Consider the following 23844-nt stretch of genomic DNA (forward strand, 5'->3'; position numbering starts at 1 on the left):
GTTGTGTGATTTCCTGAAAATAATGTTTAAAGAGCTCTCTTTCCAAGGGAGATTTAGACTCTGCTATGCCAGGGAAGGGAATGGCCCCCCAGAAAACTAACCAGTCACATCAGGGAAAAGCAGAAGCAGTTCAAGTCCTAATGCCTGGGACTTTGAGGAGCTTTGACAAATTGATTTAGCACAATTGTTGCACTCCCTTAAATGTTAAGCTGAAGAAAGGCATCCACAATAACCTATATAATAGTGTAATAATTGATCTTAATTCTCACAGCAGAGCAAGCTTGCCTCCAGAAATCGTGGGCGCTCCATCACTGGAGTTTTTAAAGAAGAAACTAGACAGTCGCTTGTCTGAGATGGAATAGGTTCTCCTGCTTGAGCAGGGGGCTGGACTAGAAGACCTCCAAGGTCCCTTCCAGATTCTATTCTATTCTATTCTATTCTATTCTATTCTATTCTATTCTATTCTATTCTATTCTATTCTATTCTATTCTATTCTATTCTATTCTATTCTATTCTATTCTATTCTATTCTATTCTATTCTATTCTATTCTATTCTATTCTATTCTATTGTGGACCTAAAACGCTCGGCTGATAAGCCACTGTCTTGATTTGAGAGACTCAGGAAGATGCTGGGTCTCGTAATACTTTGAACCCCAAACCACCTAATCCTTTTCTAGAGTGAGTTGCTGTGGGAGTGAGTGAGAGGTTGTGAAAGAGAGGAGTATCTGCAGTGAGGCAGTTACAGAACGCCATGAAATGGGCTCAGTCCTTAATCTATGCAAAGTATAGCAGCCTCGCCAGGTACCTGCCTCAGGAAACCACACCTGAGAGTGGAAACGCAAGCAGCTGCTGCCCTCCGTCTGCTCTGAGAAAGGATGGGACGCCACTCTCCTTGGACGGATGCTTGGTAGATGGGGCAAGAAGCAGGCTAAGCCATGTCTTGTCACTGTGACTTCTCGTTAAGTCTAAACAAAGAAGCCATTCAGGTATTCTAGCAGTCCACAATCTGTGAGCCCAGCCAGTGAATTAATTGGGTTTGGCTTGGGGCACTTCAAAGCATCTTTATTACAAATTTATCAAGAAATTTACGTTGAAGTTCAGAGCTCTGGTGATGGAGTCAGCCCCACAACACACACACACACACACTTGGTATGTAGGGAGTAAGGAAGTTCCTGCCCTTTGGAAGAGGGGCTGTTTTGGGCTTCTCAAGGGGGAGAGCTCCTGTGCTGTTGGTGCCCCTGCCTTGGCAGACACACACGGCGATGGCGGAGGGAGTTTTTCAATTAATTAATTGAAGACTTCCCACAGGCCATTCTGTTGAGCTGAGGGTTGATACTCTTGCTTGCTTACTAATCGGTGATGCTCCTGTTTTTCAAAATATTATATTTCATTATCATTTTATCAAGGGCCCAGCTGTTTTGGTAAATAGTTCAGTATCCCAGCATATTTAAAAAAAATCCCCAGTCCAGCAGAGAAAGATCTTTTTAATGAGAATAAAGTGTGCTGCCTTTGCTGTTTGTAAGGGGGGGAAGCCTTTTCCTCCCTGTGGGCCTTGGGGAATTGGAATGGCTCCTGGGCCTTTGCTTGACCGCCGTCCCTGCGCCCTGCTCTGCTCTGCTCTCCCCACCTGAACCTCCTGCCGCCCGAGAGGAGACGGCGTAGCTGCCCAGGGATCCCCCCCGCGGTGTTCTTTCCTTTATTGTCAGCTGCAGTTTGCCTCCTTTCTTTCTCATCTTCTTTATTTTTAAATGCATTGGCAATTTCTTTTCCTGCTCTGGGGCAGAGCTGCGGAGACCTTCAGCTTTGTTTGGAGAGTGGGTTAGAGGAGACGGCTGAGTCTGGAACGGCCTGGGAGTTGCCATTCAGACACGTTCAGCCGCCTCTCCTGCCCGGGTGAGCCATGCCAGGAGGGCGTTGGAGGGCAGCTCTAGGCAGCCAATGTGGGAAGATTAGCCAAGGCTGTTTAAAGGCAGCCGAGCATCTTCCCGAAGGGCAAACTGGGGCCTGGCTAGGGAGTGTTTACTTGAGGCGGGAGCAGAAATAGGGAAGGGCATTTTTTGTAAAGAAGGAAAACGCAGGAACTTGTGGCTAGGAGTAGACTGGTGTGTTTTCAGAAACAAAAGGAATTTCGTTTCTGCATATATTTAAATATACATTCAAATTCATGCATTTGTTCACAGCACCACAAGACATTATGTTTTTCCAAATTTATGGGCACAAGAGCCTGCCCCAAAAAACTTACAATAAAAAGATCAACCTGGGAAAAATGGAAGGAGCTTCTCAAATTCATGTCTTCCATAATGTGTATGATTATAACGCCCTGCATCTATCCCCTCTTTCTCCCCCTCCCTCCCTCCCTCCCTTCCTCCCTCCCTCCCTCACACATACACACAAAATGTTCACACACACACCAGGCCTGGAGCAGTGTGGCTCACTGTGTCAAAAAGTTTGGAAAACGCCTACCTTGTCTCTGGTGATCTCCCCCCGCTCTTCAAACTTTTTCCAAAGTTTTTCTTCTCCCACAATAAAAGGCTTCTGGCTTTGTTTTCTCCTTTCAGACCACTTGAGAATTCCTTCTGAATTTCCCTTGGACAGTTTTTGAGTTTTCTTGGAGCTGGTCAAGGAGGCTATTGCTGGTGCAGTTGTTTCTTGTTACAAATTCCTTGAGGACTCCTGGCTGCTACAATGTGAAAAAGTCCACTTTTTGTGTCTCCTTGAGATTTAACAAAATGTAGGAAGCCTTGGAGGCTGCTGTCCCCAGAGAGAGGGCAGAAAACCCAAAGAAAACCAGACTGTCCACCTCAATGCTAAATGTCTCCTAGGGCTCTTCAACCACCCATTGTACCACTTTTAGGATAGGGCAACATCCGAGTACCACCAGTCACCTAGCAAGGGGTCAAAAACTTGATGACCCCCCCAAAAGGGGGGGAAAATGATGAAGTACAGGTAGTCCTCGACTTACAACAGTTCGCTTAGTGACTGTTTGAAGTGACAATGACACTGAAAATAGTGCCCCCCAAGCCACAGCCGAGCAAGACGCCTGCCTGCCCGCCCGGCGGCGCTCTTCCTCCTGTCCGAGGTTTTCACTGTTGTGAGCATTTCTGTTGAGGATTGGCAGCGGGGGTGGGGTGGGGGGTGTTTGGTTTTTATTTCCCCTCCCCTCTGCTGGGTGGTTGCAGCAGGTTTTGGTCACTTCACATGACCCTGGGACGCTATGACCATCATAAATATGAATCAGTTGCCAAGCATCTGAATGTAAATCACAAGACCCTGGAGATGCTGCAACATTCCAGCTGATCGGCGCTTCTTCTGGGCTCAGCAGACACACCAGGATCAACATTGAGCTCCAGCTGGATCCTGGCGCTGATCCTGGTGCTTCCGCTGAGCCCTGGCAGCCCTGCAGCTCCAGCCGTCTCTCGCTCAGGCTTGTGCGGTGCTGCCACCGGTTCAGCTCATTCCCCTCCCCTGCTACCACTTTTATAGGATGGTTGTGTACCACCTGCCTGGTGCCAATGTACCACAGGTGGTACCCGTACCACTGGTTGAAAACCCCTGTCCTAGAGGAGTCCATACTTCAGCTGGGGGATTTTCTTCCGAATTCTTTTTTCTCTCAAATGTAGATTCCTTCAATTATTAAGGACTTGGCAGGTGTGGAGGCTATTTTTATGTAAGATTCTAATTCCTCTGCCTCTTCCCAATGATGGTCCAAGTCTTCTTTGCAGGTGAATGGAACTTCAAAGAACATTGTTCCGAAGATGCACAACTAGACTGCAGTCAAGCGAGGACATATAGATAGATGAGTCTTATGGTTAGGAGGGGACACTTCCAAAACATTTTGCTCTAAGCGATTCCAGAGAAGGGGGAATGCCAGGACCTGGAGGAAATTATGGGATGCAGAATAAATAGAAAATGGAACAAGGAAGGCATGGGTCAGTGCCACGTGGAAGGCCAATATGGAAGTTCTCTAGTTAAGTGTGGGCCCGTCTCTCAAGCCCAACTTCCCTTGCACGTTGTTATGGGGATCAGGTGAAGGGAGATTCCTAACAGAAGCTACCACAAGCCCCTGTGGAAAAGGTGGGCTACACGTGTCATCTGGGCAAGGGCTTTGCAACTCCTCAAACCAGAGGCAGAAGAGTGAATATGGCGTTACCTTCCCTTAAGGAACATTTTGATGTCAAAAGGGAAGCCTCGTTTGGAGGGGGCCATGGTAGCAAGAGAAACTGACCTCAGACTGATTAGGACATCATCTAAGCTCCTGGAGGGCTGTAAATGGGAACGTCTCAGTCCCTCTTTGGATCTGATTTGGAGAAAGACTCTCTTCATAGCCCAGCCCTCTCCCAGTACCTGGGCAAGCAAGCTGAGCTGGCTGGGAAGGCAGCAGAGTTTCCAATCCTCCATCCTCAGAGGGTCTGGCTCACTTTTAAGGTAGGAGTCAGGTTGTTTCCTTGGATGTCAGGGAGACAAAAGTCCAAAGGGGGCACCCAGCCTTGGGTTTTCCCACTGCTGTTAGCCCACCGTAGGATGCAAGAGATGAGTTCTTCTGGGTTTGACAAACATGGTCTTGGGGCTGGTGCTGTGAGGGAAACTTTTCATTCTCCAGAGACTTGTATCCAAACCAAAGCGTTTTGCCTCACCCCTAATAAATCATTTTCTCCCTGAAAAAGGACTGTGCGCTTTCCCTATGGCTTGAGAAACTTGCATTCAAGTTTGGGGTGGAGGAAATATTGGGGGGGGGAAATGTACTTCTGTTAGGCAGACAAGTCTTTGAATGAGAAAGTTAGTCAGGACACGTGGAGGACAAATATTTAGACCAGCACTAGAAATGGGGGGTTTTCCAGCTGTTCTCCGTGTCCCCAGTGGGAGGGAGGAAGTCCCACGGCATCTAGGGCAGCAAATGTTGTTTCCCCTACCTTCCACAGCCAAGAGGATTCTTCTTTAAATCTTTAGGTACAGAAATCCTCCTTTGACAACCTCAGTTTGCACAGGCCTCTTTCGCATCAGTGGCATTCTGTATTTTAAAGACTCTGTCAATGCTTCTCTGTGTATTGGGAGCTTATGTCTAGCGCCTATCAAAGAGAAGAAGGGGGGGACATGATAATTGTCTTCCTACTTGAAGGCTGTCACAGAGAAGAGGGTGGTTTGACTTACTCTCCAAAGCATCAGAGGGCCGGAGAAAAAGTAACGGGCGGAAGCTTGTTAAAGAGAGGTCCGATTCAAAACCAAGGAGAACTTTCTTGATAGAATAGTCCGTGGAACAGCTCGCCTTGCAGAATTGTAGGTGCTTCATCCCTGGAACTTTTCAAAAATAGACTGGATGTCCTTTTGACTGGGATGGTGTAAGGCTCCTGTCTTGAGCAGGGGGGCTCGGCTAGATGACCTCCAAGGTCTCCAGCCCTGTGATTCAATGTTCTATGTAATGAGGACAAGCATTTCCACCAATTTTCTCATATTATGCTGCAGTATTGTCTACGCAGAATAAAAAGGGTGAAAGAAGCTGATGTCCAAGGGGGGGGGACCTCTTGCGTGGTGGGTCCACCTCTCTTTTAAGAGTCGCCTTTTTTGCGTCTGAATTGAATTTCCAGTATTGCCAAGTCTTCCCTGCCAGTCCCTCTGCTTCTCTGTGGTTCGAATTGAATGTTCTTCTGTAATGAGTCCCCCTCCCTTTTCGGTTGTAATTTTAATCATTACGGCAGCTAAAAAAGTCAGCTTCCTGAGCTACATAAATAATAATTTGGTTTTTCTCAGTTTTTCCGTCTTGCAGCAAGCATGCTCGAAAGGAAGTAAGATCAGAAGTAAGTGGAACTCATCCTGGATCTCTGTTTTAAAATTGTCAGCCAAACGTCCTTGCACGAGCAAAATTTTTCACTTTGGGTGGCTCTGACCATTTCTTAACCAGATAGGAACATGAAAAGAGCTGGGGGGGGGGGTGGACGGATTTAAACAGAAACGCAATTCCACCAAAGGACACCAAAAAGTCAGGCTGAGGGAAACTTCTGTAAAAAAAGTAGCAAAAGAGGTGGAGACCACCAGCCCTTGGCACAAAAGGAAAAACTTCCTGCCAGCACCAGCAGACAGCATTCATTAACGCTACCAGTATTTTTGGTAGTGTGGTTGCATTGCTGAATTAATTCCATATAAAATTAAGGACAAGCCTTATCACTTTATCTTCCTGCAGATTAATTCTGCTTTGCGTCAAGAGGAGCTGAAAGCAGATCCAGTCCAGTTGCATTTATGGGCTTATAGCTGAGAGGACGTAGCCCTTCAATGCACAAAACATTTTTGTAACCTTGCAGGTTCTGAGTCTTTGCGGGGGTGGCCTTTCCCACATGGAAAGCTGCACCGATCTTACAACATTCTGAGGCTCCCATTCCAGAAGATAATGGGTGAGGTCAAGATAAAAATGGGATTGGAGTCATCTACATTTAAAACCAGCAAAAATTAAATACGATAAAGTAATGCTCATCTCTTTCTGCCTTGTTACACGTGTGATTTAAGAACAAAGAAGTCTTCAGGGAGTTTCAGGTGGTCTTGAGTTCAAATAGAAGGAGGCTGTTCTGCCTGCCTAAATAAATAAATAGGCAAATGTAAGCAAGCAAGAAGAGAAGAGGTTTTAAACATGCTAGAATTGCTGGTGACGATCATTAAATTTATTTTGTAGGGAACTCTTCTGAATGCTATCTAGATAACTGTACTGTAAATATTGTTGTTCTGATGATACTGATCCAGAATAACAGAGCAAAGTTGCTGTTCCAAAACGCTTAGCTTAACTCTTGAGCAATGCTGGGGACGGATTGGGGGGAGAGAGACAAAGAACATTCTTGCAACCACCTTTGGCAGAAAAGCTTTCTTCTCTGATCTCTCGATCATCTGAAAGCTCTCAAAACCCGACAAGGTCCTCATTACTGCACACAACCGGCTCGGTTGCTGCAGGAAAATTCCCTGGTTCTCACCGATAACACCTTCAGCGTTGATGGTATCACGGGTATTTCTAAAACCTGTGGATGTGCGTTGGCAACCCAACATTGCCAGGATTCCCAGGCTGTTCAAAGAAGTGGGCGTGTCCCCGCTGACATAAGCCAGCCCTTGCAAAGCACAGGACGGCTCGAGGATTTGGATCCAGGCAAGTTTTGGCCAAGCTGCTGTGGCAGGCAACCGATTGCCGCCCAAACCTTCCTGCATTTTGGGGAACCCGTGGCATAATTAGTGGATGTGGGGCAAGGTAACCAACACGCTGAGGCTTACTAAGATGATCCCCTCATTAACTCGAAGCCCAGCGATTTGGTGGCCGACAGGCTGAAGCCGAGCGTAGGAGGCAGCGATGGCCACTGAGCGGGGTTTTTCCCTGTCATTCAGGGAGTGGGGCTGTTCTGCAACATGAAATATCTGTATAATTAACCCAGAGGAGAGTAAGATGGAAGGTATATTAATGAAATCTGCGGATGATTACTAAATTAGAAAGAACTGGAAACTCCAGATTAAGGACCGATAGCGGAAAGGAAATTATACATGAAGTGGGAAGACAAGGCAACATCAAAAGGAGGCTTCGATCTGGCCCATCCGGGGAGGAGGGAGGCAGCAGCCTGTCCCTCAACTACCCCCGCGTTGAGTCAGAAACTGCGCCCAGACGCCTGGGGGGCCCTGGCTGCTGCTTCCGGAGAGATGCGGAGAAGCAAGAAGGGGAAGGAGTGGGCAGAGGCGCTCTCTGCCAGGAAGGAAAGTCGGCTGTAGGAGACCTTTTTTTTTAAAAAAAAAGAGTGGAGATATTTTGCAGCCAGGCGGAGAGAGTGAAATGTGTGGCTTTCGTGACAAGGAGCCCTTTGGGGGCTTTGCTTTTTAAGTAGCTGCGTTTCTGAGCCCCCAGACGGGAAACTGGGCCCCACCGGAGATTGCACCACACGGTTTCCCCCTCCCAAATGATGAGACGTGGCTGGAAACTTTTAAAAGAGAGGGAAACCATCACACACACACAAAAAGCCTGGTTTGGATGCCATGTCTTCAGTTTCATAAGCCGTGGTTCCTGAGCCGAGAGCAGAAGCTGGCTAGGGAGGATTCCCCCTTCTGCCCCCTTTCTCCCCGCAGGACTGGCTTGGCTGTTCCCACGGCCGCCTGTGATGAGCAAAGGACATTTTGCCTGCCTGCCTGCCTTCCCCCCCCCCCCCGGGTCCCTGTCAGGGCTGAGGACTCAGCATGTTGTGTGGTTCAAGCCGTAGGAGGCTGGGTCCTCCTGAATCAGAGCCCTCTGAGCGGGTCCCCTCTTGCAGGTCTCTAGAAAGGACTGCCTGGCTTGCTTTCTAGAGCCCTCTGGGCTTCTTCTCTTGCCCAGCCAGCCAGTCCCGTGACGGTCCTCAGTTCGTGGCTCTTGGTCGTGTTGGTGGCAATGCGGCTTGACTCTTTGGGATGCACGTGGTTTATTCTGCAGGACGGACTAAATTTCCACAGCCTCCTGCCCTGGAAATGAGTCTGGATGGCTTCAAGGAAATCTCTGGGGCCTTGCTATTCCTTTTGCCAACTCTTGTTTCCCTTTTCTCCCCCCTCTGCCTCCCCAGAATAAGCCGCCTCTTTAATGGCACAGAGCCGATTGTCTTGGACAGTTTAAAACAACACTATTTCATTGATCGAGATGGTGAAATATTCAGATACATCTTGAGCTTCTTAAGAACTTCAAAGCTGCTGCTCCCAGAGGATTTTAAGGTAAGACAGGCAAGAAACCTGTAATCTTGTGTTTTTTTTTCTTATTAATTAATTGATGCTTCTTTTAGAGCATCATCCTCTCTAGCTGAACAGATCACTGCAGGGAGTGCAAAAAGAGTTTGCAAGGCTCCTTGCCTTTTGTTCTCCCATTTGCAAACACATGTCAGAGGCTGACACCGTGCTTAGTTGTTGCTTGCTTAACCGTGGTTTGTTCAATAAACCACAGTGGTCTGGGTTCACACAACATGCTATACCAGGAAACTCAGTGTTTTCCAGACTGTGGGATGCATTTTATATTTGTGAGTTGTGCCACAGACTCTTCTCCAGAAAAGAGATGGAGCCAGGATAAAAACTAGATTAAAATAGAATTAAAGTTAATTCCAGGTAATTACGTATATATTGAATATAATGTTTCACATTCAAAGGTTATAATGGGGTGCCTGCTTTTGTAGGAGTAGTGACCTCTTTGATTTTCAGGGCTGGGAACTAGCTCTGGGTCAGCTGAGCTCAAAAAGTCAAGATGGCATCCACAACTACGCAGCCCATAAGTTTGATTAGTTTTGTTCTGTACTACAGATGCCCTTGACTGGGAACCAGCTTGTACTGCTCTTCCTCTGACTTCAGGTGACACGTGGTTGGGATTAGTGCATTCTGGGAACGTGGTGAGCTTTCTGGAGATATACTTTGAAAGGGGTACTTCCGCATGAGCTTCGGATGGCGTTGGGCATTAGAATCATCAGGCCTGGAACGGGTTGCGGCAGCAAACCTACCAAGAGAAGACCTGGGCAATCTGGAGAGCGTTGCGCCTAGTGTCAAGTTCCAGCTACGTGCGCCTGCAGTTCAGGAAGGGCACCCTTGCCAAGCGCAGGTCTGCTTTGCTTCCTTGCAGGCCATTCCTGGCCAACCCAGCTCCTTTGATGCTTCCAAATGTGTGTGTTTCCCTTCCCCTTGTGCTCTGCTGGAACAGGGATGGGAGTAAAACACCCATCTCAGAATAAGGAGTGTGCAGGCCTTGAAGCCTTCTCCAGTAAGGATCCACGTCTAAGACAGCCTGCTCAACTAGGCATCTTCCAGCTGAATTGGAAAAGCAGCAATCTTTGAAGCAGAGGACCTGGCCTCTCTGGAGGAGGCCAGCTAGAGAATGTTGATCTAGCAGCGTTTTCCACAGGGCCTACCGAATCTCTTAGCCAAATGAGAGGGAAATTGTTATGGGTAGGATGGCGCTGAATGAATTATGGTTATGAGTGACCCTCAGAATTCTGGCCATCCCAGCACCCCTCCAGCTGCAGTCACGTGACCAGGTTGCAGCACCTTGCAATCACACGATCACCCTTCACTGCCAGCTTCCCAGAAAGTCAACTCAGAAAGATTCCCTGTGGAAAACTGTAGGGAAATTCCCAAGACGCTGTAGTAAGTCGCCTCCAGCCCCTCGGCATGGTTCTGCCCAGCCCCGCACACCCACCCTGACCCCAGCCATGTCTCCCACCCACCCTTTGCCTTCTTCTGACCTCTTGAACACCCCCTCCTCATACCTGACCTGTGCCATACTTCTTGCCTCTCACGCACCCCCTTGCACGTCGTCCCTGATCTACAGGTCTTGTGCATCCTGTATTGTATATGTAAACATTCTTTCAATGGAAGTGTACATATGTTAACAAGTATAAATATTAGGGCATCGTCAAAGTATATAAGTAAAGCCGCTTGACAGGAATACACGCGGGAACTTTGACAGCTGTCAAAGTTCCCCGCACTGCGCAGGCGCCTCCACTGACAGCTCGCGGCTGTCAAACTCCGGACCGTGAAGAAGCCTGAGCTGTCAAAGCGTCCACCGCACTGCGCAGGCGCAACCACTGACAGCTCGCGGCTGTCAAAACACCACACCACGCGGAAGCCGGAGCTGTCAGAAGAAGACGACACTGATTGGTCCCCGTCTGACACGGCGCCAAAACAAACACTGCTGATTGGTCCTCGCGACCAGCTGCCGGCTATAAAAGCCGAACAAGTCATTCAATGTTGTCTTGCTCTAAATAAACTTGTTGTTAACTAGCCTGTCGTCCCGAGCGGTCCTTTGGCTACTTCACTGGCGACGAGGGTGGGATCGCTCCGGAGCTGAAGTCACGGCCGAGGAAGAGAGTTCCCGGCAAGAGCTGACACGGAAGTTTTAACTTCCATCGGAGCAACCCAGGACCGGACGACATGGCAAACTTCGGCCGTGTGAGGGAGTTTGATACCCGCCATCCCGAGAGATGGCAATCACACCTCGGCCAAGTTGAAGGATTTCTCCTCGTCAGTAAAATCACTGACGACCGAGCAAAGGCCGCCGCCCTGCTGTACATCAGCGGGCCCCCGGTGTACGACGCAGCCGTCGGGCTGTTCAGCCCAGTGCCCATCACGGACGTCTCCTACGCGGACCTGGTGGACCAGCTGAACAAGTACTACATGCCGGCTCGCTCGGAACTGTACTGGCGGGTGCAATTCGCACAAAAGAAACAACGGCAGGACGAGCCCGCCAACGAGTTCATCGCCGGGGTCAGACACGCCGCGCGGAACTGCTGCTTCCCCGACCTGGAAGACCGCATCAGAGACCAGGTGGTGATCGGTCTGAGGGACGAGAAGCTACAAAAAAAACTGACGTCCAAACCCGACATGAATCTGGCTGAGCTGACCAGGGAGATCATGGCATACGAACACAGCCACAAAAAGAAGCCGACGAACACGACCCCAGAGACCCCGGCGACCGTCTACCAGGAAAGCGCAACCTTCAGCGACAGCGGAGAGTCGGTAGATTTCACCAATGGAGAAGCCCTACAGCGCAGGATGGAGCACCGACAGCCGAGGAGGGGAAAAACGTCGGACCGCCGAGGATTCAGGGACCCTCCACCGCCACCCCCGCGTTACGTGCAACGAGCCGCCTGTGCCAGCTGCGGGGGCAACCATGCCCGTGGAAGCTGCCGCTTTAGGAACGCAAAATGCCACAACTGCGGGAAGACTGGCCACATCAAGCCGGTGTGCCGCAGCAAGGGCCGGGACAACGTCAATGAGGTGGAGGCAAACCCCCCAGGTAGGCCAGCGGCCCAGGCCAACAGGGAAACCCCACCAGGCAACCGGGTTGAGACAATCGATAGGGTAAACTGCATAAGTTCCAAGGTTAAGGTCTGGGTCAGAATTCAGGGGGTGCCTTGCCACATGGAGGTGGATTCAGGGTCAGCGGTCTCCTTAATTTCGCTAACAACCTATCAGGAGATCTGTCAGAAAGGCCGAAGACAAATTCCCCTGAAACAAACTCAGGTTCACCTTGCAGACTTCCAGAAAACCCCTATTCCGTTGGAAGGGAAAGCCAAGGTCCTTGTACAGTATAAGGGGTTCAAAGGTCCCCTGGAGGTTTTAGTTACGCCAGGGAACCGTACCAACTTGATAGGGCTTAACTGGTTCACTCCACTAGGCATCGCCTTATCAGGGGTTAATACCATTCAAACACCCAGCCTGGAAGCCGTTTGCGAAAAGTACGCCGACGTTTTCGAGGGCACTTTAGGGAAATATACAGGTCCCCCCATTTCCCTGCAATTAAATCCAGCAATCCAACCAATTAAAATAAGAGCTAGGAGGGTACCCTTTGCCCTCAAAGAAAAAATTGAAAACGAGCTTGACCGACTCGTGAGTCTAGGGGTGCTTGAGCCAACAGATGGGGGAACCTGGGAGACCCCTATTGTCACCCCAATCAAACCTAATGGCGAAGTGAGAGTATGCGCTGACTATAAGGCGACAGTCAACCTAGCCCTCAGCCCCCATGCTTACCCGGTGCCAGCGGTAAGGGACGTATTTGCTTCCATCCGCTCTGGCACCATTTTCGCCAAGCTTGACCTCACGCAGGCGTATTTACAACTGCCTGTCACAGACGACACCGCGGAAGCGCAAACTATTGTCACCCACCGCGGTGCTTTTAAAGTTAAGAGGCTTCAATTCGGCATATCTGCAGCCCCGGGTATCTTCCAGGGTATCATGGAAAAGACCCTGAAAGGAATACCCGGGGTCTGCCCCTATTTCGACGATGTTCTCATCGCCGGAGAAAATGAAGCTAGTTTAGCTGACAGGCTGTCAGCTGTGCTGAGCCGGCTCAGAGAAGCCGGTCTCAAACTTAAGCGGGAAAAGTGCTCCATTGGAGTCACTTCTACAGAATTCCTAGGGTATAAAATCGATAGCCAGGGCATCCACCCCACCTCTGAGAAACTAAGGGCTATTCAAACCGCACCCAGCCCTAGGAATAAGCAAGAGCTTCAATCCTTTTTGGGACTGTTAAACTTTTACCATGCTTTCATTCCCCACAAAGCCACTATTGCAGAGCCTCTCCATAGGCTCCTCGACAAGGGTACAACTTGGTCCTGGACCAAGGAACATGAAAATAGTTTCCAATCGTTAAAAAAGATTATCTGTCAAAGCTCAACCATCACCCTTTTCAGAGAAGACACCCCAATATGCATCGCTTGCGATGCCTCTCCCTACGGAATTGGGGCAGTCTTAAGTCACCTATTCAAGGATGGCACACAAAGACCCATAGCCTTCTATTCTCGCACTCTGACCAAAGCTGAAAGAAACTATGCACAAATTGACAGGGAAGCCCTAGCGATTGTAGCAGGGGTCAAAAAATTTCATGATTATCTGTATGGAAGACCATTTACGATATTTACAGATCACAAACCCCTGCTAGGCATATTTACTTGGAATAAAATTACACCACAAATTCTCTCTCCGAGAATCTTAAGATGGTCAACGTTCTTAGCAGCCTATTCTTATCAACTAATACATAAACCAGGTAAGGAATTGGGACATGCTGACTGCCTCAGCAGACTGCCCATACAAACCAGGGACTCAGATCCAGCCCCAGCCAGCCAAATTTTAGCAATCTCTCAACTTCCTGAATGCCCCCTGACTGCAAACATAATAGCTAATAATTCAGCAAAAGATAAAATACTTGCCAGAGTCCTCAAATGGGCCACAACTGGGTGGCCAGCTCAAAACCCACAACCCAAATTCCAACCTTATTATAATAGGAAAAACGAGATTTCAACACATAGAGGATGCCTGCTATGGGGAAATAGGGTCATCATACCAGAGGAAAACATAGACCAAACATTACACATTTTACATGAAGGGCACCCTGGAATTGTAAAAATGAAAGCAATGGCTAGAAGTTACGTGTGGTGGCCTAGCATAGATAAACAAATTGAAAAGTATGTGGGTGGGTGTTATACCTGTCAGGAGACCAGGAAGGAACCCCCCCAGGCCCCGATCCATAAATGGGAGACTACAAGGAACCCCTGGTCACGTATACATATAGATTTTGCAGGGCCTATCCAGGGCCAAAGTTTCTTAATAGCAGTGGACAGCTATTCCAAGTGGCTGGAAGTCACGCCCCTTAGGAAAACAACGTCCGCAGCCACTATTCAAGCCTTACGGAAAATATTCGCAACACACGGCCTACCTGACACCATAGTTTCCGACAATGGACCTCAATTCACCTCTCGTGAATTTCAGATCTTCGCTACGAGGAATTGTATTAGGCTGGTCACGTCGGCGCCGTTCCACCCATCGTCAAACGGGATGGCTGAAATTATGGTACGATCCACAAAAGAAGCATTAAAAAAATTCGTTAAAGGGAACTGGCAGAGGCGCATCAGCCAGTTCCTCTTAGCACAACACACAACGCCATGCTCCACAACCGGCAAATCACCAGCGGAATTAAGATGGGGAAGGAGGCTAATAACACGTCTCGACAGACTGCACCCCGACACATACCCAGAAGAACCACAACACCCCCACCCCGGCCGCACACTTAACCCTGGTCAACTAATATGGGCAAGATCATACACAGATAAAAACAAGTGGGTCCAAGGGACTGTAATAAAACAAACAGGGCCCATCTCATACCTTATAGCTACGCAGGCACAGGGCAACATACGCCGCCATATTGACCAGCTCAGACCCAGACAACCACCACACAATGCTGAGCAACCAACCAGTGCCGACGTACAACCCCCACCGGAAATGCTGCCTATCCCAAACCAGGAAGTTGAACATCAAAATGAAGAACTAGACCCAGACCACCCACCGCCCCTTCGCCGATCAACCAGGAATCGGAAACCACCCACCTATCTAAAAGACTATCAGTGGGCTGGTTCAAACATCCAAGAGGAAAGAAACGCACCAGGGGAGGGGTAAGGGGTGTATTGTATATGTAAACATTCTTTCAATGGAAGTGTACATATGTTAACAAGTATAAATATTAGGGCATCGTCAAAGTATATAAGTAAAGCCGCTTGACAGGAATACACGCGGGAACTTTGACAGCTGTCAAAGTTCCCCGCACTGCGCAGGCGCCTCCACTGACAGCTCGCGGCTGTCAAACTCCGGACCGTGAAGAAGCCTGAGCTGTCAAAGCGTCCACCGCACTGCGCAGGCGCAACCACTGACAGCTCGCGGCTGTCAAAACACCACACCACGCGGAAGCCGGAGCTGTCAGAAGAAGACGACACTGATTGGTCCCCGTCTGACACGGCGCCAAAACAAACACTGCTGATTGGTCCTCGCGACCAGCTGCCGGCTATAAAAGCCGAACAAGTCATTCAATGTTGTCTTGCTCTAAATAAACTTGTTGTTAACTAGCCTGTCGTCCCGAGCGGTCCTTTGGCTACTTCACATCCCTTTGCACCTGATTTGCACCGCCCTTCTTATCCACCTGGCCCATGCTGAGCCTCTCACATACCTACTTGCATCCTATTGCACAGCCCATGCACTGCTGGCCTGCCCATGCACTGCTGGCCCACCCAGCAGCAGCCACTTATCTGTTTGCCTGGGATTTACAATTTCTTGCTTACTTCCCCACTGATTTTGGTTGTGGGAAGCTGACAACAAATTGCCTTGCCTAACTGAGGGATTCAGTTAATAATAATAGCAACAGCACTTAGACTTATATACCACTTCACGGTGCTTTGCAGCCCTCTAAGTGGTTCACAGAGTCAGCCTATGGGCCCCAACAATCTGGGTCCTCACTTTACCGACCTCGAAAGGACAGAAGGCTGAGTCAACCTCGAGCCCCATCAAATCGAACCGTGGGCAGTGAGGATGCAGAGTCAGCCTGCAGTACTTGCCTTCTGGCTGCTGCACCACCCCAGGGCTCTTGCAATAGAAACAGGAGGGCAGGGATTGCTATTGCTAAGTGATAACAGTCACACTTTATGACCACATCGCTCAGTGACAGAAATTCCCACCCCAATTGCTGCCGTAAGTCAAGCACCGCCTCTATAGCTGGAATATATTTTTATTCTGTCATTGTTACTTTAAAAATACATAGTCATCCTTTAGAACAAAATTTCCATGGATGACAAGCCTTTTTTAAAAAACAATCCAAATATTTCCAGTATAATGGCAGCTGTAAACAAAATAGAGATAATTTCTAGTGGAGGCATAGAGAAGTATCTGATCCCAGACCTTTAAGGTTGTCTCAACCCCATTAAATGTGTTTCAACTGAATTCAAAACAGCTCTTTGAACCTGAAACACTTGCAGCATAGTTGAAGCCTCCTGTTTCAAGCAGAGGAATGTTGAAATTTGAAACATTCTGAATTCAAACCATTAGTAGCAAAAAGTAAAGCAGCATAAATAAAATAAATTAAAAGACTCTATTGCAGCACAGCGTATTAAATTATTAACATATGCCAAGATATGAGCCTTTATTCCACTTGGGAAACGGGAATCTTTCATGAGGAACCACTGAGCCAGATTATGCCAGAAACTATAAATGTCTTTAGTAACGTGTTTCGGATGGTCAGGAGAAACAGGCTGTTTCGTTTGTGTTTCTAGATTTGCAGAGATACAGGGTGTCACATCGTCATGTCAAAATAGCAGGGAAATGCAGGCGCTGCACTTTCTTAGCATGGAGCAACAGGTCCTGAGTGACCAACCCCTCTGGGCTTCCCAGCAGTCGGAGCCGTCTTGGCAGGTGATCAGCATCGGCTCCACTTCGATGCTCCTTTTGCTGTTATGATTTGAGATACCTAAAAAAGAAGGTAGGCATTCAAGACACAGTTGTAGCCAGACTAAGGAAGTTCTTACAGAGGAAAACTGAATGTTTCATGCAACTCAGCAGGAATTGTTGAAACAAATGTACAAGGATTTGTGGATGCTGCCCCTTTTAAGCAGCACTAGGAACAACATGCAGCATCTCAGAAATATTTGTTCTGGCTACATGAGCATCAATGTATTTGCATCCAGCTGCCAGGACTTAGCGTTTAGCGTTTAGCTTTAGCGTTTCTGTTAATCAAAACAACATTACAAATAGAACCTTTTGAGATTTGAAAATTACAGCTCATTTGGGCTCCTTGGCATCTTCCACCATCTCTTGCCTCCCAGAAAGATCCTTGTTTGGTCAAAGTGGCTTGGAAAGTAGTATTACCATTTGGACCCTTCATCTTATGAGTTTGTGGATTAGCTGAAATACAGCCAAACTGGATTTGTTCAACATGCAATGATGCAAGATATATTTCTCAAAAACCTGTGCTGGAAGACTGCCATCGCTGCTTCTGCCAGCAATTGTCTTGTTCTTCAAAGTTGCCTTACTGGAATCCATGCTAAGAGATCTCTGATCTACGAGGCATCGGTCATTCTTGTGGTGAATGGGAAGGATCTTCCATTGGAGGTTAGGCCATCTTACTCACCAAAGGGTTTTGCTTCAGAATTCATGATTATTAATGCGAGTATAATTCACTTAACAATTCCTTCTTGTGATTTTGTCAATTGCTGTAGTTCATTTTTAATTTTTCTCTACCCTTCTCCTTAGTGGTGGGGGAGGGGTGCCTGACATACACACAAAAGAGGAGGTTCTTCATTGATATAGTTACGCATATCAATTTTAGTTTTTTGGCCCCTTACGTGGAATTACCAATCAGTGGTCAGCTTTTGTGGAGAGAAAAGCTCAGGAGAAAGTTCCTGACACCAACTCTCAGAGCCTCTACTAGGTTTCAGAGAATGAGCTTCATGTATCTTAAGTCAAAGCTCTCTCCATGGAGTCAAACAAGACCCAGAGCTCTGTTCAGTGAGTAAAGTTGGTGGAAGGGCCCTTATAGCTTTGTCAGGCAGCCCGGTGCCAGGGCCATTTCCCAGTAATGTGTCTGAAAAGACTTCATGTTTTGGCTACTTCTCTTGGGTGATAGAGTGATTGGATTTCTCAACATGTGCAGTCAATGGGAACTTCAGCTTTTAAAAGAAAAAGGGCCCAAATTCTCTCCACAAAGTTAGGTAAAGGTAAAGGTTCCCGTGCACATGCGTGCTAGTCGTTTCCAACTCTAGGGGCCGATGCTCATCTCCGTTTCAAAGCCGAAGAGCCAGCACTTGTCCGAGGACGTCTCTGTGGTCATGTGGCCGGCATGACTAGACGCCAAAGGCGCACAGAACGCTGTTACCTTCCCACCGGAGTGGTCCCTATTTTTCTACTTGCATTTTTTACGTGCTTTCGAACTGCTAGGTTGGCAGAAGCTGGGACAAGTAACAGGCGCTCACTCTGTTACGCGGCACTCGGGATTCGACCCGCCAAACTGTTCTGTACCAGCCTGCTACCGGCCTTGCAGAAAAGGCAACCCCTTTACAGACGGCAAAAGGCTGGAATACGTCTGCCAAATTTATTACAACAACAAACAAAACATGAAACAAGATACCGGAGCTTTGAAACTCTATTGGAGCGGTTGCTTTCAGCAAACCAGCCCTCCCCCAAACATTCCCTTTATAAAGAGTTCAGGGCGTGGCCTCTCTTTGCCTCCTTCCGAGAAGTCCCACAGCCTTCCTCTGCTTGCTCCTACTTGACTGCCTCCTGCGTCGGGCGTCCTTGAACAGGGCCAGCTGTGGGTCATCTTCATCCACACTGTCAGGCTCACACAGCTGGGTCTGGGTCTCCACCAGGTAGGAGGGGCCTGGCTGGGGGCTCTGCGGAGCCTCAAAGCCATCATCAGCAAGTTCTTCAACAACCCCCCTCCTCCCCCTCATCTGAGTCATCCGACCCAACTGCCGAACCCACAGGCTGACCCTGAATCACAACACAAACTGCCGACCTTCAGATCTACAAGCTCAGCGTCCTAACCCACTGAGCCACCAGCCTGTAAAATCTGTCTAAATCTGAATTATCTGGTTGGAGAAAGGAACAAGCAGGAAGGGAGAAGATAACTTCCAAGGACGTATAAACTATAGATAAGAGGAGGAGAGGGGCGGAGAAGAGAAGAGAATAATAACTTTATAATTACTTTGAATGTGCACTAATCGGCATACATTAAAATGAAATTTGGTTGCATTCAGCTCTCAAAGGGTAACCACCTCCAATATACACTACATAAATATGACAAAAATAAACACATACATACATAATTATCCATACACCCACATATGTTATATGACACAGAGAAACAACACAAGTCTAGTTCGGATTATGTATACTTGTGCCTGGCGAGAAAAACTAATCTTGCGAGTTTGCCAGATGCATGGCATAGGGAAGAAAGCTATAGGGAAGGAGGATAGGTCAAACTGTTCCTTCAGGTTTTGGGAAAGACGTCACTTGTGAGCTTATCCAAGCACAGCTCAAGGCTGGCCTCTGGGACTGTTTTGCTTTAGATGGATTTAGAAAGTGATCCAGAGGATGGGAAGGAGTAAACAAAAGAAAATGCTATCCATAAAACAAAGGTGCTTGTGTTTTTTATCTTTGCTATGAGACAGAACAGTGCAAAATGTACAGGAAGGTGTCAATCCTTGCACCTCTTACTTCCGGAGTTTTTCCACCAGTTCCAGCAGGGTGGATTCTGGATGTGTGCTCTCCAGAGTTCTGCCTCTGCAGAGTCTGTTTTCAGACTAAGCAATGAAGACAATCATGCCGCTATGTTCCTAGCTAGCAGTTCTCTATTATCACATCTGGCTGGTGTGTTTACAGTGAATATTAACTACTGTTCCAGTTGCTAATAAGGCAAGGCTCAAAGTACTCTCTACCTTGGCTAGATCCTCCACTTAACTACAGCACATACCGGTAGCAGCAAGCAACAGAAGGACTTTGAGTTAGCAGTTATGGCTATTTTTAGAAGTCACAGGCACATGGAAATTGTCTTTGCAATTGTGAGAAGGCTTCCTCAAGAGCAGGCTGTATGAGAGGTGGAGAACCCATTGGAGTCACGAGGGTTGCTCAGGTCTTCAAGCTTCTGTTTCCAGCCCTGCACCCTCATGCAGCTCTGAGGGCTGAAATTATTTATTTATTTATTTATTTATTAGTTTTTATAAACCGCCCTTCTCCCGAGGGACTCGGGGCGGTGTACAGAGGAAGGAAGGTATACAGATCGAACAATAAAAATAATAAGAAACACTAATGAACACAAACTGGGACCCCAATTAACGCTATCATGCCAGGCCAGCCTGCTGAAACAGGAAAGTTTTTAAGTCGCGACGGAAGGTACGGAGGTCAGGGGCCATCCGGATTTCTGTTGGTAAGGTGTTCCAGAGGGCTGGCGCACCCACTGAGAATGCCCTCCCCCTGGGGGCCACCAGCCGACATTCCTTGAGCGGTGGCACCCTGAGGAGGCCCTCTCTGTGGGAGCGCACAGGACGGTGGGGTGCTGACATCGGCAGAAGGTGCTCCCGAAGGTAGTCCGGACCCATGCCATGTAGGGCTTTGTAAGTCATCGTTAGCACCTTGAACTTCACACGGAAGGCAGCCGGAAGCCAGTGCAGCGCACGGAGGAGAGGTGTGATATGGGAGTATCGGGAGGCTCCCAAGAGTGTCCGTGCCGCCGCACTTTGCACCAGTTGAAGCTTCCGAGTGGATCTCAAGGGCAGCCCCATGTAGAGAGCGTTACAATAGTCTAGGCGAGATGTCACAAGGGCATGGGTGACTGTACGTAAGGAATCCAGGTCCAGATAAGGCCGTAGTTGGCGAATTAGTCGAACCCGGGAGAAGGCCCCCTTGGTCACAGCTCCAATGTGGTCTTCCAGGGAGAGCTGCGAGTCTAGGAGGACACCCAGGTTGCGGGCCCTATCAACAGGGGGAAGTAACTTGTCCCCAATGTTAAGCAGTGGGACGTTCTGAATCTCCTGGTTTCCCGGTACGTACAGCCATTCAGTCTTGTCCGGGTTCAGTTGAAGCCTGTTTCTCCCCATCCATTCCCGGACCGCTTTCAGGCAGCGGGACATCACGTCTAGGGCATCACTGATATTGTTTGGAGTTGAGATAAAAAGCTGGGTGTCATCAGCATACTGATGGTACCCTACTCCAAAACTGCGAATGATCTCACCCAGCGGTTTCATGTAGATGTTGAACAGGAGAGGCGAGAGGACCGACCCCTGAGGGACTCCGCAAGCGAGAGGCCTCGGGGTCGACCTCTGTCCCCCTGTCAGCACCGACTGCGAGCGACCCTGGAGAAAGGAGGAGAACCAACGCAGAACCGTGCCTCCCACTCCCAGTCCCCTGAGGCGTCGCAGCAAGATACCATGGTCGATGGTATCGAAAGCCGCCGAGAGGTCTAATAAGACTAGGACAGAGGAATGGCCCCTGTCCCGGGCTCTCCAGAGATCATTCATCAGAGCGACCAATGCCGTCTCCGTGCTGTAGCCCGGCCTGAAACCCGATTGGTACGGGTCTAGATAAACCGCTTCATCCAGGATCTGAGGAAGTTGGTGCGCCACCACGCTCTCAACAACCTTCGCAAGGAAGCGAAGATTGGAGACTGGACGAAAGTTATTCAAAGAGGATGGGTCCAAGGTGGGCTTCTTGAGGAGAGGTCTCACCACCGCCTCCTTCAAGGCGGTGGGGAAGTGACCCTCACTCAGAGAAGCAGAGATGACCGCTAGGAACCAGCCTCGTGTCGCCTCTCGAGCTGCATAGGCCAGCCAGGAAGGGCACGGGTCCAGTAAGCATGTGGAGGAGCTTAACCTTCTCATAATCCTGTCCACTTCCTTAGGAGTTACAGGATCAAATTCTTCCCAGATGACGTCGACAAGACTGTCCATGTCTTGTTCTTCCATCTCAGCCCAGTTGGAGTCCAGACCAGTTCGAATCCGAGCGATTTTATCCAGCAGATATTGACCAAATTCCTCGGCTCGACCCTGCAAGGGTTCCTCCCTCACCTCTTGGTTTAATAGGGAGCGAGTCACCCTGAACAAGGCAGCTGGGCGATTATCTGCGGACGCGATGAGGGTGGAAAAGTAGTTGGATTTTGCCACCCTTATCGCAGCGAGATAAGATCTGGTGAGGATTCTTAGTCGCAATCGGTCGGATTCGGATCGACTGGACCTCCAACGGCTCTCTAGGCCCCGTCTCCGACGCTTCATCTCCCGGAGCTCCTCGGTGAACCATGGGGCTCGCTGGGATCTGCGCCGGGTCAGAGGCCGCAAGGGTACAACTCGGTCCAGAGCCTCCGTGGCTGCCTTTTCCCAGGCTTCCACTAAGGCTTCCGCCGAGCTGTGAGCAGGGGGTGCATGCGAGTCCCTAAGCGCTGCCTGGAACTTATCAGGGTCCATTAGGCGCCTAGGGCGGTACCATCTGACTGGCACCGTGCACCCACGGTGGGGGGTGGCAAGGGGGAAGTCTAGCCGCAGGAGGTGGTGATCGGTCCATGACAGGGGCGTAACAGTTGTGGCACCCCCACCGACATCATCACGCCACCGTCCAGACAAGAACACCAAGTCTGGGTTGTGGCCTCTCTCATGAGTCGGCCCAGAAATTATTTGCAACAGGTCCATGGCCGTCATGGAAGCCATGAACTCCCGAGCCAGTTCGGACGATCCTCCCAGGGACGGTAGATTAAAGTCGCCCAAGACCATGAGTCTTGGGAATTCAACCACCAACTCTGAGAGGACATCGAGTAGCTCGGGTAGGGCCGCCGCTGCACGATTAGGTGGTAGGTACGCCAGCAGCAGACCCAGCTGCGCCCCTGGGCCGAATCTCAGTAGGAGAGACTCACACCCGACCATCTGAGGGACGGTGGTCTCTCGCGGGCTAAGGGATTCCCTGATGATAACTGCCACTCCCCCGCCCCTCCCATGAGCCCGGGGCTGGTGCAGTACCTGGAAACCTGGCGGGCAGAGGTCAACCAGAGGAACACCCCCCTCTGGGCCCAGCCAGGTTTCCGTGATGCAGGCCAGGTCCGCATGCTCACTCTCCAATAGGTCACGAATGAGGTGAGCTTTGTTGGCTGCGGACCTTGCATTCAGGTAGACCAGCCTCAGCATGGGAGGGTGCGCACCTTTGCTCCCGGGTCCTCCGGGGGAGAACAGAGGGTCGGAGCGTCTCACCGCCTTTACAGAGCGGAGATGACACTCCCGGTGACGATACGGCCCTCTGTCTGTGCACCTTCTGCCATTCCCCACCATCCTAGGGATGGGACGTTCGTCAGTACGCCACTGGGTGTTATCGGCGACTGGCCCTCGTTGTACGCCGTCGCGAACGGCCGTGGGCCTGGCATGCGTTATGGTGGCTGGAAGGTGTGCCTTTCCCGCGCAACCATAGTCTCCTCCCTCCCCCCTCCCTAACCCCACAAAAAACTTAGCTAAGAACTTAATCAGGGGCCTCTTGATGGGAATGTGCTGGAGGCCCCTGACCCTGCCCGGCCATCTCTCAGAGGCCCAGTGGTTGGGCCCGTCATCAAGATTGGATGTGATGAAGGCGGGTCGCACCCAGGAGAGTGGGGAACCCCTGAGGGCGTGCAGTGCTATGCTAGAGTATTGAACGGGCATAGTCACAGGTGGTTCCGGGAAGGCTGTCCCCTGGATGGTGAATTTGCAGGAGGGTCGAGCCGGGTAGGTGCGTATCTGGATCGTCGCCCTGCCACTGCCACTTGGCCGGGCGAACCCCCAGAAGCAGGCCACTCCTCATCCTCTCACGATGGGTTGTGTCTCTGCTTCCGGAGGTGGCCCAGAACGTACTCTGGGTGAGGCATACCCCATAGAGCTCTCACCACTATGGGGTAGCAGGTGTATGGCCCAGCCACTCTGCCACCGTGGCTAGCACCCAGGCCCGTTATGTCCTGTGGGGAGAGAATGGGCAAAGATGGGTGAGAATGGGCAGAAGGCAGGATGGAGGGATCCATTAATTGGCGTCAGCTCCGGTGGTTCAGCCGCCCCAAACAGTTCCCTCCCT

At 49.6% G+C, this 23844-nt stretch overlaps 1 protein-coding gene across 3 annotated transcripts in view; it reads left to right on the top strand.

Annotated features, from left to right (window-relative positions):
* Positions 1-23844, top strand: part of KCTD15 (potassium channel tetramerization domain containing 15) — a 76469-nt gene that overhangs the window by 26752 nt on the left and 25873 nt on the right. For all 3 annotated transcript variants that reach the window (XM_081335730.1, XM_081335731.1, XM_081335729.1), the window contains exon 3: positions 8547-8691. In XM_081335730.1, coding sequence (XP_081191856.1) covers positions 8547-8691 — 145 coding nt within the window. The remainder of the gene's footprint in view (positions 1-8546; positions 8692-23844) is intronic.

Source organism: Vipera berus, assembly GCF_964194415.1.
Source record: "Vipera berus genome assembly, chromosome: 10".
NCBI lineage: Eukaryota > Metazoa > Chordata > Lepidosauria > Squamata > Viperidae > Vipera > Vipera berus.